The 17,628-nt window shown below is 52.9% G+C and overlaps 1 protein-coding gene and 1 long non-coding RNA gene across 2 annotated transcripts in view; one reads left to right on the top strand and one right to left on the bottom strand.

Moving 5' to 3' along the window:
- The first annotated feature begins 1,747 nt into the window (after window positions 1-1,747).
- On the top strand, window positions 1,748-12,925 carry MXRA7 (matrix-remodelling associated 7). Its single transcript, XM_011951395.1, is given in 5 exon segments — window positions 1,748-2,101; window positions 2,104-2,159; window positions 2,161-2,284; window positions 5,230-5,323; window positions 12,690-12,925. Coding segments are annotated over 5 exon segments (717 nt in total). The 5' UTR covers window positions 1,748-1,773; the 3' UTR covers window positions 12,805-12,925.
- Window positions 12,926-16,062: 3,137 nt separating this feature from the next.
- LOC105518335 overlaps window positions 16,063-17,628 on the bottom strand; it is a 2,227-nt gene continuing 661 nt past the window's right edge. Inside the window, exon 2 of the long non-coding RNA XR_001002809.1 lies at window positions 16,063-17,342. This is a non-coding gene — a long non-coding RNA (uncharacterized LOC105518335). The remainder of the gene's footprint in view (window positions 17,343-17,628) is intronic.

Genomic DNA, 17,628 nt, shown 5'->3' with positions numbered 1-17,628 from the left:
TATATAAGAAAATAAAGAAAAAATGGGGTCTTTGGATCTCACTGTCCAAAGACACCATTAGCATTTAAAAAACATATTCAGTCATTCATGCATATTAATGGAAAGTCCAAATTATACTGAAATGTATAAGATGGAAAGGAAAAGCTGCCCCCCAGTCTCCTCTCCCGAGAGGTAGTCACTGCTGACAGTTTCTCGTGGGCCCTTCCAGAAAACAAACCTCTTCTCTGCATTTTCGAGCACATGCATCCCCTTCCACTTTGCCACTTACAGCAAGATGACTGCTGCTCACGCAGGGCTGCTGCTTGCATTTTTCCCTCAATGTATCTTGATGAACTTTTCACATCAGTACCTATCAACGCCTCCTGTTTTTTTTTTTTTTTCTTTTTTTCTTTTTTTAAGATGGAGTCTTGCTGTATCACCCAGACTAGAGTGCAGTGGCACTATCTTGGCTCACTGCAACCTGTGCCTCCTGGGTTTAAGCGATTCTCCTGCCTCAACCTCCCAAGTAGCTGGAATTAAAGGCACCTGCCACAATACCTGGCTAATTTTTGTGTGTTTTCAGTAGAAACAGGGTTTTGCCATGTTGGCCAGGCTGGTCTCGAACTCCCAACCTCAGGTGATCCACCCACTTTGGCCTCCCAAAGTTCTGGGATTACAGGCGTGAGCCACTGTGCCCAGCCCCCAGTTCTGTCTTTTCAGCTGCACGCTGTCAGAGTCGTTATCTAAAAATCCTGATGGACATTTCTCCAGTCTGGAGGAGATCCCTAGAAGTGAGTTTGCTGTGTCAAATGGAGTGGCTCCTCTTCCTGCCCTCTGAAGAGGCCTGCCTACCCCAGCCTCAGCCACAAAGATACTTTGCTGTGCAAAATTTGGGACATGTCAGGACACCCAAGCACCACTTCGCCATAGATAGCACTGAGTCTCTGTGTACAAACTGCCAAACGGGGAAGAGACCCTGTCGCCTGCGCAGCTCCCCCCAGGTGGCATTTTGTGCAGTCAAGAAATTCTCTCAAGCCGGCCGGGCACCGTGGCTCACTCCTGTAATCCCAACACTTTGGGAGACCGAGGCAGGCGAATCACCTGAGGTCAGGGGTTCGAGACCAGCCTGGCAAACATGGTGACACGCCATCTCTACTAAAAACACAAAAAAATTAGCGGGGCTTGGGTGGCGGGCGCCCATAATCCCAGCTACTCGGGAGGCTGAGGCAGGAGAATCGCTTAAACCCAGGAGGCAGAGGTTGCAGTGAGCTCAGATTGCGCCACTGTACGCCAGCCTGGGCAACAAGAGCCAAAACTCTGTCTCAAAAAAAAACTCAGAAAAAAACAAAAAACAAACAAAAAGTCACTCAGAGGAGCTCAAGGCCTCTCTGGGTTTGCCACTTCCGACCTGCCATGGGGCTTGTAAAAACTTCGCCTCCCAGCACCGCTCACTGTTTTGTCAGGAGCCTCCCCGTGAGCTGCCGGCGCTGGCTGGGCTCCATGGATCAGCCGGGGCTACTCATTCATTTCCACATCTACCCACTGGGCTTCCAAGTTGAAGTTCCTGGGGCCCCGTGTCCCCTCCCCACGACCTTCAATCCCACAGAGCCCATGGGCACGGCACGTCGCTCTCATGCTCTGACATTCCTGCAAGCTGAAGTCACTTCTTCCTTCCACCAAGGCCATCCCGGGCCATTCCTCCGATCATCTGTTTATTGTGTCTCTGTGTGGGAGAGAACTGGCTGAAGAGGTGGGGCTCCAGTTTTGGGAACATGGACACTGAGAGAGTTGGGGATGGAAAACAACATAGAAGGAAGCAAAGCCAGAGGTTGTGATGGCCATGCTGCCTGGCCCTGGTCCCAGATACCCCAGCCAGCTTTTCTCTTGCACCCTTTGTCTACTCACCGCAGCGACACAGTGGGAGTCCCGGACCCATGTCTCCAAATGGCTCGCAGATGCCTCAACAGGCACCCACCTGGGAAAGGCCAAGGCCGAGGACTTGGGGTCACAGTCAAGAACATGCCTCAGCTCAGTATTTGTGAGCCGAGTCACCTTGGTCCATCATTTGTGCACAGCCCCCGCCTGCTGGTTGACCATGACCACAGGGCAGGCACTGCTGCAGGCATGGACAGGCTGGCCCTTGGAGGCCTTCCTCTGTCTCCCCTACCTTCTGCCCCCTCCCCCACCATTTCCCGTCACCCAGTCTGTGCCAAGGGCACTGACCCTGTCCTTGTCTTGCAGAAAGAGGAGCAGGACTTGGACGGTGAGACGGGGCCATCATCGGCAGGGCCTGTGGAGGACGACGGTGAGTGGGACCTCTGTGCTCATGAGGGGGCCTGACCGTGTCGGGGGTGACCTGTACCCTGCTGGGGATCCCAGGAGCTGGGGTTCAAGTGCCAGGGGGAGGGATGGGGTGGGACAGTGGCCTGAGTGGGGCACTGAGAGGTGGAGTCGCACCATGGATGTCCTGCCCTGGCCGGCCGGTAGCCCTCCCTCACGCCCCCTTGGACTTTGGGGTTTGGCTTTCCCATCCCAGGGGCCCCTCTTGAGAACACACTATGCGCCCTGCCCGGCTCTGTCCCACGCTGCCTCCTGACTCCCCTCTTGTGACCACACTGTACATTTCACGATTCTCTCCAAACATCTCTGACCTGTTTTACTGAGACGAAAGCCACTCACACGGCCTCCCCCGTGCCTTCTTCGTAATGAAGGCCCCGGGAGGGGACACGCCTGCTTTCTGAGCAGCTCTGGCTAACTAGCCACAGGCCCCAGCCATGAGACTGAGACTGAGAGGAGAAAGGGAGTGGCCGAGAACAGGGGAGACACTGCCAGAACTGACCCGGCCAGGACAGACAGAGGCGGAACAAAACGCGGAGTGGCTTCTGCTGGGTCCGTCCGCTTATTTCTGTAAAAGAGAAAGCGGAGGCAAACATGCAGGATGTCAGCGTTTGTTGCCTCTGTATGGCAAGCACAGGGAGGATTAGTGCTTTCTGCATTTTTGTATGTTTGAAATATTTCATAATTTTAAAAAAGCAAGACTGTTGCTGTGACCTTAAGTCGGCTGCTGGCAGGAGCAGTGGAAAGAGAGAGTTTCAGGAATGCAGGAACCAGCTCCTGCGCGCAGGCTGGGCTGGGGTGCAGAGCTTCCCCTGAGGCCGTGCCTTGGTTTCCATCAGCACAGCCTGGAGCAGGAGGGGAGACTGAAGCTTGGGTGCAGGCGGTGGACTGCAGGTGGGGACATTAGTCCCTTACCAGGAAGGACCCTTGCTCCTTGCTTTTGAGGACGGGGGACTCACTGCAGCCGTGGCCCTGGCATCTGTCCCTGCCACGTGGCCCGAGGCAGCTGAAGGGATGCAGGGATCCTGTTAGTGACTTGGGGACACGGGAGGGAGGCTCGCAGATCCCTCTCCCTGGCGTAGCTGCCAGAGGGCCCAGCCCCCCAGGGCTGTCACCAGCCTCCCTCCTTATCTGCGCCACTGCGCCTGCACATCCCCCACCCCCGGCGCCTCCTGCCACCTTAGCCTCCTGCCATCTCTAGCAAGGCAGGGAAAGGAAAGGTTTATGGCTCCAGCTGTTGGAAGACTGCGTGAGCAGCCCCCAGCCCCTCTGCAGTACGAGGCAGCCTCAGAGGCTAATTGATTAGTGTCGCTAAAATGACTTCCCTGAGCGACTGGTGGCTTCACAGGAGACTGGAGGAAGAAACGTCCCCCGTCCCTCGGAGGCTGTCACATTGAACCCTCCTGGCCTAGGAAAACTGGATGTGCTGCCTGGTGCACTGCATGTGATTGAGTGAAATCCTTTTCAAGCCGTTTGTTCTGTCTGGCTCATAAAACAAAACTAATCAGACTTGCCCCATAAATTGAAACCTAAGACTGGGGCCAAGCTGGCAGGACTTTGTATGTTTTCTTTTTGGGAGGGGTGTTGGGGGGATACTGGAGTCTCACTCTGTTGCCCAAGCTGAAATGCAATGGCACGATCTTGGCTCACTGCAACCTCCGCCTCCCAGGTTCAAGCTGTTCTCCTGCCTCAGCCTCCTGAGTGGCTGGGATTACAGGCGTGCGCCACCACGCCCGGCTAATTTTTGTATTTTTAAAAGAGGCAGGGTTTCACCATGTTGCCCAGGCTGGTCTTGAATTCCTGGCCTCAAGTGATCCACCTGCCTCGGCCTCCCAAAGTGCTGGGATTACAGGCGTGAGCCAGTGCACCCAGCCAGATGTTTGGGTTCTGAATTCACATCTAGAACCTTCTTCCTCTCACTGTGAGAGCCCCCCGCCTCCCTGTCGGTCTGCATCAGCCTATCTGGTAACATGAGGGCTGCAAGCTAGAGGGGAGGGGCCTGGCTTTTCGGGCTGTTGGACAGGATATGGAGGGACAGAGAGGGCAGCACTTCCAGAATAGCAGCCGAGGATCTCTCTACACCTCCCTCACTGGGTCCTTTAGTTGGTGGAGGTCGAGAAGAGGCCAGCCAGCTCTGCCCAATACTTACTGGTTTCAGGAACCAAGAGGTTGCTCCCCCACGAGGCTTTTCCCTCTGGGAGGTCAGCTTTTCTCTCCTCACCATGGCTAATGCGCCCAGAGCCTGTGTCCACTCCAGGCCACAGGTCCTGGCTTCCTCTGTGCCCACCACCTACCCATCCATGTGCCCTCTTCAGGCCTCCAGATCTGTCTCTTTTGCAGGCAGCGATGGGGTGTCTGCCCTCGGGGACTGGCCAATCAGGCTCTGCCTCTTCAGCAGTACACAAGTCAAACCCGCCGTGGCAAATCCCGCATCCCTGGCCTGGCCGCTGTGGGCTGCCTGGATGCGTGTTTTCTGATTTCCAGTAGCCACAGGGGTTGGGGGGACGACACAAGCCTCCCCACACGCAGGCAGGCGCGGGGCGTGTTCCGAGATGAGCTGTGCTCTGCTTGCCGGAGCTCTTACCTCTGAGCTCAGTAGCCGAGAGGACCTGCTGGGCAGGGCCAGGGCAGGCAGAGCAACTGCAGATGCCGGGACGGACGCGGCGTCTGGAGACAGCCATGGACTAGGAGCGGGACTGCTTTCTCTCTGGCTGTCTCGTTGCAGGATTTAAGGGAAAGCTATGGAATGAGAGGGGGTATAGGCGCTGGGGTGAGAAGATGAGATGTCTCTGACAGCCGGATGCGGCCTCTGCCTGAGGTCTTCCTTTTTAAACCTAGGGAAAGGGGGCCAGGGTTTGTGGGGGCCCAGCCTCTACAGCACTCCCTGGCACTGACTGGGTCCCCTCTCCGCAGGAGAAGGCTTCTCCTTCAAATACAGCCCCGGGAAGCTGAGGGGAAACCAGTACAAGAAGATGATGACCAAAGAGGAGCTGGAGGAGGAGCAGAGGTAGGCTGCAGCCCCTTTGCTGGTGCCTGGTGGGCTCTTAGGGGAGGGGGCTGCCCCTCTGTGCCCTTCATGTTCTGCCTCTTGGCAGAAGGGCGCAGAAAGGAGGTGGGGCTCCTACAAACTCTGCCCAACCACTGCCCCACCTTCCCAGTTTAGTTCTTTCCTGCCCTGGTCAGCCAGGCTCGTGCGCCCCTGGAACCCCTCCCTGGCACTGACCAGGAGAAGGTCACTGGTGATGGGGGACACAGAGCCCATTTACTGAACCCCCCACCCCCTCCACACCCCACTGCTCCCATCTAAAGAAATCAGATGCCAGGAAAGCGCCTGGAGCAGACCTGGCTGTCACTCACACGCGGAGTCCCCAGCAGAGCTGATTTCTTGATTTCTCCTTCGGGACATAGCGGATTCTTGGTGCCCATCCTTCAGCGGCCTCCCAGGCTGGCGCCTGCAGCAGCGCCTTGTAGCTCCGGGCGGTGCAGCTGTGGCTTCTCGTTGTTGGAACTGGCTCCCCCTTCCCATCTGGACACCCCCTGCACACCCACTGGGCTCCCCTCCACATTTTCCCTCCACTCCATCCTGCCGGGTGGGGAAGGGGTGCGCTGGGTGCAGTGGGACAGCTGGGGAGGCCTCGGCAGATGGACAGTCATTTGCAGAGGGACAGTTGTTTGCACCAGGCCCAGCAGGCTCCTGGTGCTCACCCACATTGCTGCCCTTCTGCAGCGTGGCCTGGAGGCCTAGGTGGTAGCTGTGCCACTTTCCAAGCCTGGTGACCCAGAGCAGCTCATGGGAGTCACCCCCTACCTGTCAGCAGAAGCCAGCAGTCTAGGGTCTGAGCGGAGGGGGAGGTTTATGATTTTGGAATCAGAACTCAACCGCCCTTTCATGACTGCGTGCAAGGCCACCCACCAGGCAGCCCTCCAACCTCAGAGCTGCTCTGCTGGTGACAGGCCCTGTCTCCCCTCCCGGTGCTGGCATCAGCTCTCTCGACCCTCAGCAGGAAGGCTCTTCACCCGGGCTGGGTGGTGGGCGGGCAGTGTAAGCACAGCCAGGAGGAAGAGCCCTGGCAGGAGCCCCAAGTCCTCAGGTGCTGAGGATGCTGCCTGTTGGCATGACCAGGTTTGCTGCATTTATATTTCAGGATTGAGCTGACCTCTGACCTCACTTCCCTGTAGCAAGTTCCTTAGGTCCTGAGCCACAAATATTCTTGCAAATCCTTTTGGTAAGGACACTGGTTTCTTAGACTAGTGGCGCTCCCCTCCTACTGCGTGCTAACGTGCCCCCAACACAACTGACGCGGCCTCAACCTCCCCTCCTCCATCGCCTTCATAACCGATTAATACATTTCCCACCTGAGCCCTTCTCATTCTTCTCAAGCACGAGGAATCACTGGCAGAAAAGGCCCCGTCTGGGGGCAGAGGTTCCTGGAGGGGAGTTAAGTCCCTGAGTTCCTAGAGGCGGCCTAATGGGCCGGTGGGTTGGGGTGCTAGTGCCCTCTTGCAAGGCTGGGAGAACTGTCACCCTAGGACCTCAGGCTTTGGGAATGTGGATGTCATCACCCTGCAGCCTTGGGTCTCACCCTGAGAAGGTGAGGCAGCTTCTGCACAGTGCACAGCAGATACCCTGACAGCGGTCCATGCTCCCAAGCTGTGAGACAGGCAGGTTCTTATGATCAGGGCAAGGATTAGCAGACGACAGCCGGGCCACATCTGATCCCCCACCTGCCTGTGTCAACCCAGCGTGGCAGGAACAGCAACACCCATTTTCCTGTGGTCTGTGCCCCTTTGTGCCACAGTGGCCGAGGTGAGTCACTGCAGCAGAGACCACACACTCCCCCAAATCTAAATAGTATCTGGCTCTTTGCAGAAAAAGGTTGCAGTCCCTGGACAGAGGCTAGAGGGGGCTGGACACAACTGCCAGCCCTTGAAGGTCCCTGGGGACAGAGGCTGCTCAGGCAGATGGATCTGGAGGGCCTCTTAGAACAAGACCAGGCCTCAGGCTAGGGGTGAAACTGCCACTACCACCCACGTCCAGAGCTGGGATCTTGGCAGTGGGGAGGGAAAATCCCTTCCCCTTATTTTCAGAGAGTAGACCCTTTGCTGCCCATACCTCCCCACTGAATCTTCGGAGGTCTCTAGACCACCAGCCCACACTTGGCTGTTCCATGGGATCAAGACTGTGCCTGAGGTGCTGCTCCTGGGACAAGGGAAGACTCCTTGACTCCTCTGCGCGCTGCAGTTTCCACTTTGTGCCCTGAATTGAGAAGGAGGGGCCGGAGGACTTCTTGGGGCATGACTGGAGTTCACGTTCATTCCCATCACTGCCCAGCCCGCATGCTCCCTGTGGCTCCCAGGCATGCTGGTGGCATCTGCTTGCTCCCCCACACCTCTGCCCCCTGCATGTGGTCACCCCTCACAGCACTGCGTGGGGTCCCCACGGCTCCACACCACGCTGTCCTCACACGGTGATGCTTGGGGTTGCAGAGGCTGGTTAGTTTGGCTTTGGCTTTTCATCTTCAGCATGGTGGTTCTCATGGGGGTGGGGAGCGCTGGCAGCTGTGAGACAGTTCCGGTCCCAGCCGAGTCCAGGGAACCGCCCTAGAGTCATCAGTATGAAAAATAACATGCCTGTTATTATCAAACCACTAAAACCACAGGCCAGCTAGCAGGGTGCTGTCTCTCCACCTGTCAGGTTCTGCCCTCCCAGAGGCCCTCCGTGCCTCTGATGCCTTTCCCAGCTCTTAGGGTCCACAATCGAGTTGCAGCTAAAAGCTGCATGTCCCCTGAGTTTAAATTTACTGACTCAGCCAACAGATCGCATCTAGAACCTGAAGCTTTAGTGGTTGCCGGTTCCAACATTCCCCAGGAGCCTCAATTCACAGGCTCTCATGACAATTAGGAAGTGGGACTGGAAGCAGGAGGTCCCAAATTAGTTCCGCGACGTGCTGAAGTGGGCAGTCGCATCCTTGAACTACTCACAGATCAAATTCCTTCCGCCTGGGGCCAGAAAGCAGTCAGGTCTGTAAATCCAGAGGCGGCTGCTGCTTAAGATCCCTCTTGCCGTGTCTGCCCGCCTCCTCAGCTCTCCCCTCGGGCCGGAGGTTCACACACTTCATGCCTCTGGTGGCGTCCCTGGGTTCTGCTGAAGCTGCTGTGGGAGGTGCCACCTCCAGTTTCACAGTGTGGCAAGGACAGTGGGCTTGCAGACTGGTGACAGCTCCCCTGAGCAAGAGGCCTCCTCCTCCTCCTCCCCCAGAGCTAGGGAAGCTGGCAGGGCTTGGCTGGCTTCGCAGCTTGGCAGGAGAAAGAAAAGGCACGGCTGTCAGCTCCTCTCCATCACTTCTTCCCACCTTCTGGTCTCAGAGGGAAAAGGAACCCAGGCTGTAGACTGGACTGACTCGGATAGATCAGGACCCACCCCTCCATTTGAGGTCTGCAGGGCTGTTTTGACTCCTCTGGAAATGGACATGACTCTAGAGGAAGGTGATAGTGTGATAAAACAGGGAAGGAGAGGAGGAGGCCAAGGAACCACAGCTGTGGGGTAGTTCTGGTTCTTCTATGTGATGTATGCAAGAAACGACAGAAACAATAGACCGGCCAGTGTGAATTTCCAGCTCAGGCTGGAAATGCGGGCTGACTATGACCACCAGGAGAGGGCGCCAGAGGGACAAGATCAGACCTGCTGCTTTCTCAGTGGTCTCAGGGCTGGCGATGTGTCTTGGTTCATAAAAGATGGGCACACTGTTGGCTCCATCTGGAAGCGTGCATCCTAGGGTGCCAATATCCCCCGGGGGGACAAAACTCAGCCAGCGGGAATGGGAAATTATCTAGGGTGATAGGAATATTGTCAGCACAGCCACACAACCCAAGATCAGAAAGGCCCTTGGCAACTCAACTGCTCCAGTTCCTTCCTTAAGTACCCTGCAGAGGCTGAACAGGGTCTGTGGGCTGCAAGGTTCTGTGCGGGATCAAGGGGAGCTCTGCAAGCTCTGGCCAGCTTTGCAGCACAGACTCTCTTGCCGCAAGCGATGAGAAGCAAATCAGCAGTGGTTTGAGAAACCAGAGTCTAGCGCAGCTTCTGCAATTCCAAACATTCTCCTTCCTCGTCCCCATTTCCCCCTTTCCTCGCCCATGGTGCAGGATGGAATGAGTAAAATAAATTATCTTTTTCTCCCCATTTCTCTTTACAGAACTGAAGAATAACGAAGTTATCCTTAGCGTCCTCCTAAAGGCTTTTCCTTTTGGCATCTTAAAAGCTTGAGAGATAAAATGGAAACCCCAGAGAGGAGTCTGGGCAGGCTCCAGGGTGCATGCTGCCTTCATAAATCTGCTGAGCTCTAGACCCTCAATCAGGACTTGTCCTTGGCTAGCAGGATCCTGGGAACACCTTTGGCCCTGCCCTGTATAGAGATGTTCATGTCCATTTCTGTGGGTCACTTTGTTAAGCTGAAGTGTTTTAAGAGTTTGAGCTCAGACCCTGGACTGGGGTTTTTCTTACCACTCAAACTTGCTATCCACACACCCTGCACACCTTAGATAAAACAAACATTTAAAAAGCAGAGTTCACTTTCACTCCAGTGCTCCCATTTTGTCCTCACTGAAGCCAAACCACAAAAGACTGAGGAATGAGAGACAAATGAGGTAGAGCTCACCTGTGCTCACCAGCTCTGTCAGAGTGGTCAGCCGCCCCCTTCCCCTGGGAACCCCACCTCTCTCTCTGGCTAGCTTGGTTGTCGGGGGTGAGATGCCATATTGATTAGAGGGCAGCAAAGAACCAGCACCAGGAATTGACTTGACCATTCCCCTTACTTTTCATCTACAGAAATCTTGGATTCAGCCCATTTATTGCTAAGACACCTTTTCACTGACGTTCTTACCAGCTCAGCCAAATCTCCACTCTGCTATAGCAGAAGCAATAATGTTGCTTTAAAAAGATTTCTTGACTATGCCTTTTCTTAGAAAGGTTGATAGATTAGTTGGAACTTCAGATCATCAGATCAGTCTCAGATTCGTTTCTTGGAATTTTATATTTGACAGTATTTATACTATACCAAACTCATTTGCAGTTCTTAGGTTTGTTGGTTAAAATATTTTTTTAAAGCAGTAAGTTTGTAGAAAATGTTTTCATTTAATGGAAGGCTGGGGAGTGTCCAGCATCAGCCCCTATGGCATGCATTCCCGGTGGCTTTCTCCATCTGGGCCTGAAACCTTTGGTTCAGGGCTTAGGGGAGAACAGGCCACATGGCAACAGCCACACAGTCATTGCCTTCAACACAGAGCCACGGGGTGAATGGATGTACTTCTGTGTCCCCAGACAGCAACAGTCATGCCCTTGTCCAGGCTGGGATCTAATTGATACAGTAGGTCGTTGACTCCCTCCTAGTAGAGCTATCTAGGTTTGTCTGGAAAATTCCCCACCATGGCTTATAGGCACCACACCTCATGTACTCCTGATGGCTTGGATCTCTGTATTCAGCCTTTGTTCACTCCAATAAACTTTGAGTAGATGATCTCAATTACTGTGTGTTTTTTCAGTTTGCTTTGTTTAAAAAAAAAAAAAAAAATCCCTTTTGAACCTATTAAAGTTTGACCTCTCTTTCATTTTGATGCCTCCTTACTCTGCAGCAGAGTACAAAGCCATACATCCACCCTGCTAAAAATACGCAGTCACCACAGCTGTCTAAACCACATGACATGATCTGTGTTCACTCAGGGACATGTGGATTGTCCACAGAGCTCAGCGCACCCTTTCTGTTCACAGGAACTCCTCTTTCTTCTTTTCTTGAGACAGGGCCTCCGTCTGTCGCCCAAGCTGGAATGCAGTGGTGCACAGAGCTCACTGTAGTCTTGACCTCCTGGGCTTAAGTGATCCTCCCGTCTCAGCCTCCCAGGTAGCTGGGACTACAGGTGCTCACCACCACGCCTGGCTAATTGTTTTATAGAGACAGGGTCTGACTGTGTTGCCCAGGCTGGTCTCAAACTCCTGGGCTCAAGTGATCTTCCCATCTTGGCCTTCTGAAGTGCTAGGATTACAGGCATGAGCCACTGCACCTGACCCTCTTCCTTCTTACAGGAGGCACAACGCACACATCATAGGCTGCTGCTTCTCAGACAGGGGAACCAACTGTAGGCACGACTTTCCCAGAGGACAAGGGAGGCTGAGAAGTGGGGCTTCAGTATTTCAACTGCTAGATGCTGCTCTAGACAGAAAACTTTGCGGGATGGAAGATGCGGGGTGGGGAGAGGAGGGAATGGTGAAGCAGAAGGAATATGGTAGGAAAAGTGTGGGAGCGAATATGGAGACCACCCCTCCAGGCAGCGCTGGGGATGCCAGTGGCCCAGGGCTATGCTGAGGTCCTGCAGTGGCAGAGCCTGTAACGTGCTTACAGCTGACCCAGCTGCAGGGTGGGGCTGAGAGGTCCGATGCTGCAGTGTGGTTTACGTTCTCTGAAGGCACTGAACCCATGGTGTAGTGTGGTGGGCAGGAACTGCAGAAACCAGGAGAGTGAGATGCAGCCAACACGCAGTGCCCAGCTGGGCTGAGGAGCACAGGGCACCAGAGCAGAACAAACAACAAACATACAGCTCCCTGGGTTCGGCAGCCGCCTCGCCCCACCTGAGCTGTTTGTGCTGCGGGAGTTGTCCTGTGCTGGTCAGATGGTGTAGCTGAGCCTCATAAAGATAACAAGACATTGCTCCCAGCACAGAACCCGTGTGGAGCAAACATTTAGGCCAGTCTTCCTCCACACCCATCCCTTGGTAAAAGGGGCAGGGCCGCCGCCTGCCATAGGGTGTCCTTGTGCAGATTAGGAAAAGGCACCCCCCTTTCTCTGGGCAGTGGAACCCCACAGGCTGCCCTCCTCACTCCTTTGCCAAGCACCGTCTTGCACACATCTGTATGCTCCCCGACTTCCCAGCTGATGTTTTTTCTTTCTCCACTTTCGGCTCATTCCTCTCAAAGAAGGCTGTTTCTAACCTACTTCTTCATAGTACTACCTCAAGCCGCTTCATGGAGCCTATCTTCTTCCTCATTACGTCACTGTGGGATGTGCAGTCAACAATCAAATGAGGCCCAAAGGGAAACTGAGGCACAGAGCACCTAAGTGATACCTGGGGTCCCCACACCTCCCTGGCAAACCTGAGATTTCGCATTCCAGCTTTTAGAGCCCTCAAAAGTTGCGTGTGTCAGACCCAACCAGCTCTTATGTTCTAAGCGGGTTTTATTTATTTTCGTTTTCGTCTTGTTCTGAAAAGCAACCACAGCCACACAGGAGAGAGGAGAATCCCAATTCCGCCGGCTGCACACAGGCTGTCTCTCTCCCCAGTGGGCTAGGAGCACCTTCTTCCTCTTTGTCCTTTCTTCTCGACAGAGTTCAGAAGGAACAGCTGGCTGCCATCTTCAAGCTCATGAAAGACAACAAGGAGACGTTTGGCGAGATGTCCGACGGCGACGTGCAGGAGCAGCTCCGGCTCTACGACATGTAGACTGCGCCCATGGGATGCACAGTGGCCGTGCCTGACGCTGTCCCCACCCCTGCCCCACACCCTTGTTCTTTCCAGACTTCTCTAGGCCTAATTTGCCCTTATAAACATAGATGCAGGCGTACATTCTATACGTACTTGCCCAGTTCTTGCAATGTGTATATTACTTCACAGGAATCAAAACCGTTTTCTCGGAGGACAAAGTCCCTGACCCCTCTGGCTTCTGCTTGCTGGTGAGGTTCCAGCTGTTATGGGACTCTGAGACCCTCTCCTGATCCAAATATTTTTTTGTTTGTTTGAGATGGAGTCTCACTCTGTTGCCAGGGATTACAGGCATGTGCCACCACACCTGGCTAATTTTTGTACTTTTAGTAGAGATGGGGTTTCTCCATGTTGGTCAGGCTGGTCTTGAACTCCTGACTTCAGATGATCCACCTGCCTCAGCCGGATTACAGGCATGAGCCACTGCATTTTTTTTTTTTTTTTTGAGCCAAAGTCTCGCTCTTGTCCCCCAGGCTGGAGTGCAATGGTGTGATCTCAGCTCACTGCAATCTCCACCTCCCGGATTCAGGCAGTTCTCCTGCCTCAGCCTCCCCAGTAGCTGGGATCACAGGCACGTACCACTACGCCCAGCTAATTTTGTATTTCTAGTACAGACGGGGTTTCGCCATGTTGGCCAGGCTGGTCTCAAACTCCTGACCTCAGGCGATCCACCCGCCTTGGCCTCCCAAAGTGTTGTTGGGATTACAGGCGTGAGTCACCTTGCCCAGCCAATAACTACACTCTTATTCTGCCTTATGAGGATTTCTGGAAGCTTCTGTAATTGTAGGGAAGCAAGCTGTAGGGGAGCATTCTTCTTTTTTTTTTTTTTTTTTAAGAGACAAGGTCTCATTCTGTCACCCAGGCTGGAGTGTAGTGGTGCCATTATGACTCACTGCAGCCTTGACCTCCCAGGCCCACAAAATCCTCCTGCCTCAGCCTGAGTAACTGGGACTACAGGTGTGTACCACCACACTCAGCTAAAGAAAAGCGTTCTTTTCTTTTCTTTTTTGAGACAGAGTCTCGCTCTGGCGCCTGGTCACTGCTTGAACGCTTCACCTTCTGGGTTCAAGTGATTCTCCTGCCTCAGCCTTCCTAGTAGCTGGGATTACAGGCATGCGCCACCACACCCAGCTAATTTTTATATTTTTAGTAGAGACGGGGTTTCACCATGTTGGCCAGGCTGGTCTCGAACTCCTGACCTCAGGCGATCCACCTGCCTCGGCCTCCCAAAGTGCTGGGATTACAGGTGTGAGCCACTGTGCCCAGCCAGGAGCGCTCTTTTAGCAAAAAGTCTAATTCAGAGGCTCACCTTTCATCCCAGCACTAAACAAAGGTACTAGAGGTAAGATCTGCCAAGAATTTCTCTCACTTAAGCAGAATACTTACTTTAAATATAATTAGGCAAGACTTATTTGAGTACTTGCCTAATTATATTTAATTAGAACTACGCTAGACACTGTAGACAGAAGAAATAAAACACCCCACCTGGTCCTTACCTTTCAGTAGGGGAGAAAAGCCCATGTGCAGGGAAAGAGAATGTCACCAGAAAGCGTTCAGTCAAACGCCAAAGTGACCTTACAGAACAGTGCCTGTGACCCCGGAGGGGACTGTTCCGTCTTTGTGAGTGAACATCCAATGATGGGGATAACTGGTCCTTCACACCATGCAGGTCCCATTTCTGATCACCCCACTGGCAGAACAATTCACAGTTCTTGAGCAAACTGAGTTGGGGAGGGTATGCGAAAGACAGAACCTATGCAGGTTCTCAGAAATAGCTTTTGTTTGCTGGAATAAAGCTCAATCAACACACTACATGAGAAAAAGTGGAGCAGTGGCATTTCCATGCCTCACACTCACCATCACGAGGTTAACTTCCCGCCATCGCCTCTTGCCTGCCGGGGGTTTTTCAGGAGCCCCTCTCTGTTCCACCCTTTTGCTTCTTTGCTGACCATTCACTCTCTGTGTCTGTTGTTGGATCCAAATAGGAGTATTTTTCTTTTGTGGTGAATGCTTTTCTCCTTCTTGAAATTGTTTTAATGTGTTTTGTCAAAAGCATTTAACCATGTTATGATTTAAGAATTCTTTGTTCACGAGGTCAGGAGTTCAACACCAGCCTGGCCAATGTGGCGAAACTCTGTCTCTACTAAAAATACAAAAATTAGCCCAGCATCCCCTGAACAAATGACCATCTGGAGGAGAAGGTAACTGCATTTCATTGGGGATCTGTGATAAAAGGGAGCATGGGTGTTGGGGAGGCACCTGTTCCACCTGAGTTTCCTATGAGGTCCAGGACAGGGCTTGGTGGGCACTCGGAAGCCAGTGTCTGAGGTGCTCGGCATCCTCCTCTTCCTCGGTGGTAGGTGTCTACTGCCCAGGCCCCACCCCTGGCCGTGGACACTTCATGGAAACACTGCTGGTTTGCTATGGTGTTGGGTGGCTCTTATCTATTCCCCATAAGTGCTGGCCTCGGTAGACACCATTTCTGCCACCTCCTCTGAGATTGCTCTCATCAGCTCACAGAGATTCAGTTCAGTGAATGAACCAAATCTAAGCTAAAAAAGCATAAAGGAGGGCAGAAAGAAACAGCAGGGTAGGAGAAAGAGCGCAGACACCGAGGGGAAGATGTCCACCTGGCAGCCACGTCAGAGAATCACCAGTATGTATGTCACTGCCACCAAGAACCTAGAACCACAGAGGCCTACAGAAGCCAATCCCAGTGGAACTCTCTCCGGGTGCGGGGGCTGAGAGAACCTAAAACATTCAGGTGGCCAGAGCTTCTTTCCAGTGATGGGAACTAGTCTCAAAGTCTTTGCATCTCTCCCCTGCCTTCCCTCCATCACTCTGCTGAGAACTCTGCCCCAGGCTGGCCTGCCTACATGACACGAATAGCAGTGGCCTGTCACTCATCAGTATCTGCAGTTCTGTTTACCAAAGGCTGCTTGCTAGAGACTTTTCAGGGCCTCCTTCCCTCAAAGTGTCCATTGTACCTCCATCTGGATACAATTAGCTGGCTCCCCACTTCCTGGACTGACAGTAACCACCTTTTCCAATGACCCTGAAGAAAACACGCAATCTAAGCTGCTTTACGAGTAAACCTACAACTGAGGACAAATTTTATATCAACTCCCAGTACCCCTCTCTGCCGTGGCTGATTTGTTACTGGTTTTCCCTTTTTTTTTTTTTTAATTTGAAAACGTAAATAATTATACTAAGACTAGATCACTCTGAGATTGTTTTATTCTAATTTATCCTAAGGACCTGCCTGTACTTAGAGCCTGATACAAAGCCCAAGTTGACCTACGGGGCAGCTCTCTGGGCCTGGAAGGAAGAGCACATGACAAGGCTTCAACAGTAACGCCTGGCTAGGTCCAGGCAGACCATGACTTCTGAAGGCAACAGCATGGTCCACATGGAATTAGGCTGCTGAAGAACAGCAGCGAGAAGCTGCCTCTGAATCACATCTGCAGGGTCACCTGGGCCTGGTGGAGGCCCACAGTCACCCATTAGGCCCCAGTATCCTATGTGGGAGTATCCATGTCCAGTCTGTACTTCTCAGTGCAGGAGAGGAGGCAGATGAGGAGGTTTCCTACTTTAAAGCAGGTAGAAGTTGCTTCCTTTCTTCCCTCCTCACAGCCTGGAGGGGGAGGTTGTGCCCAGCCTGATAGCAGCTGCCTTGCCCAAGATTACATCCTGTTCTGGGGGCAGCCCACCTCCAAACCAAGTCACTGGTGGGGTACAAAGGCCTGCCTTGCCTGCCAAAAGGACAGTGCTGATGGACCATTCCAGTTCTAGAGTTCCCAAAGAGACATCTTTTTGGAGAGGGGCGGGGTACCAGAAATCCTTCACGCAGGCTATAGCAGGGCCTCCAGTTATAAGTAGCTTGAGTCCCACCCAGCCAAACATGCCTTTCCGGGTCTAGTGCTGGGTTCCAGAACAGGAAACCTGGCAAATTCCTATTGCCACAGGTACTTTTTACTATGATTATTGTCACCTTATTTTTCTATTGGTGGAACCCCCTCTAGGGCTTCCACCAGATTCTCCACCGTTTATGCTGTCATTTTTATCAGTTTTGGTTTTATTGTTTCAGTGCTGCTTTTTGCTAACGGTAGCAGCCAATATACATCATCTCTGGCGACAGATCACGCCATAGAAAATATTGTCGTTTTCCTCATTTTTCTTAACGCCACAGAGTCAGCTGGGCTGTAGTACCAGCCCGGATGTACCAGTTTACTCAGCCATTCCCCCTCTCATGGACATCTGCATGGTTTCCAGTCTTGCAAATTTACATAGTGCCGCTACAAATAAAAGCTTGCGCGTATGCTGTTTCATATTTGTGTAAGTTTACTTTCAGAGTAGATTCTACAGGTGGATTGCGGATCAAAGGTAAATTTGCACTCCCTCCCAGCAATGCAGGACAGATCAAGTTCCTGTATTGTCCTTAACAGTGTACTTTGTTAAACTTCTGGATTTTTGACAATCTGATGGACCAGAAGCCTTAGCTCAATGAAGTTTTCTTTCTTTCTTTCTTTCTTTTTTTTTTTTTTTTTGAGACAGAGTCTTGCTCTGTCACCCAGGCTGGAGACAGTGGTGTGATCTCAGCTCACTGCAACCTCCACCTCCCAGGTTCAAGCAATTCCCCTGCCTCAGCCTCCCAAGTAGCTGGAATTATAGGCGTGCACCACCACAGCTTAGCTAATTTTTATATTTTTAGTAGAGACGGGGTTTCACCATGTTGGCCAGGCTGGTCTCGAACTCCTGACCTCAGGCGATCCACCTGCCTCGGCC

This window comes from Colobus angolensis, unplaced genomic scaffold, assembly GCF_000951035.1.
Source record: "Colobus angolensis palliatus isolate OR3802 unplaced genomic scaffold, Cang.pa_1.0 Scaffold1, whole genome shotgun sequence".
NCBI classification, from domain to species: domain Eukaryota; kingdom Metazoa; phylum Chordata; class Mammalia; order Primates; family Cercopithecidae; genus Colobus; species Colobus angolensis.
This window is presented reverse-complemented; position numbering and strand designations above follow the sequence as displayed.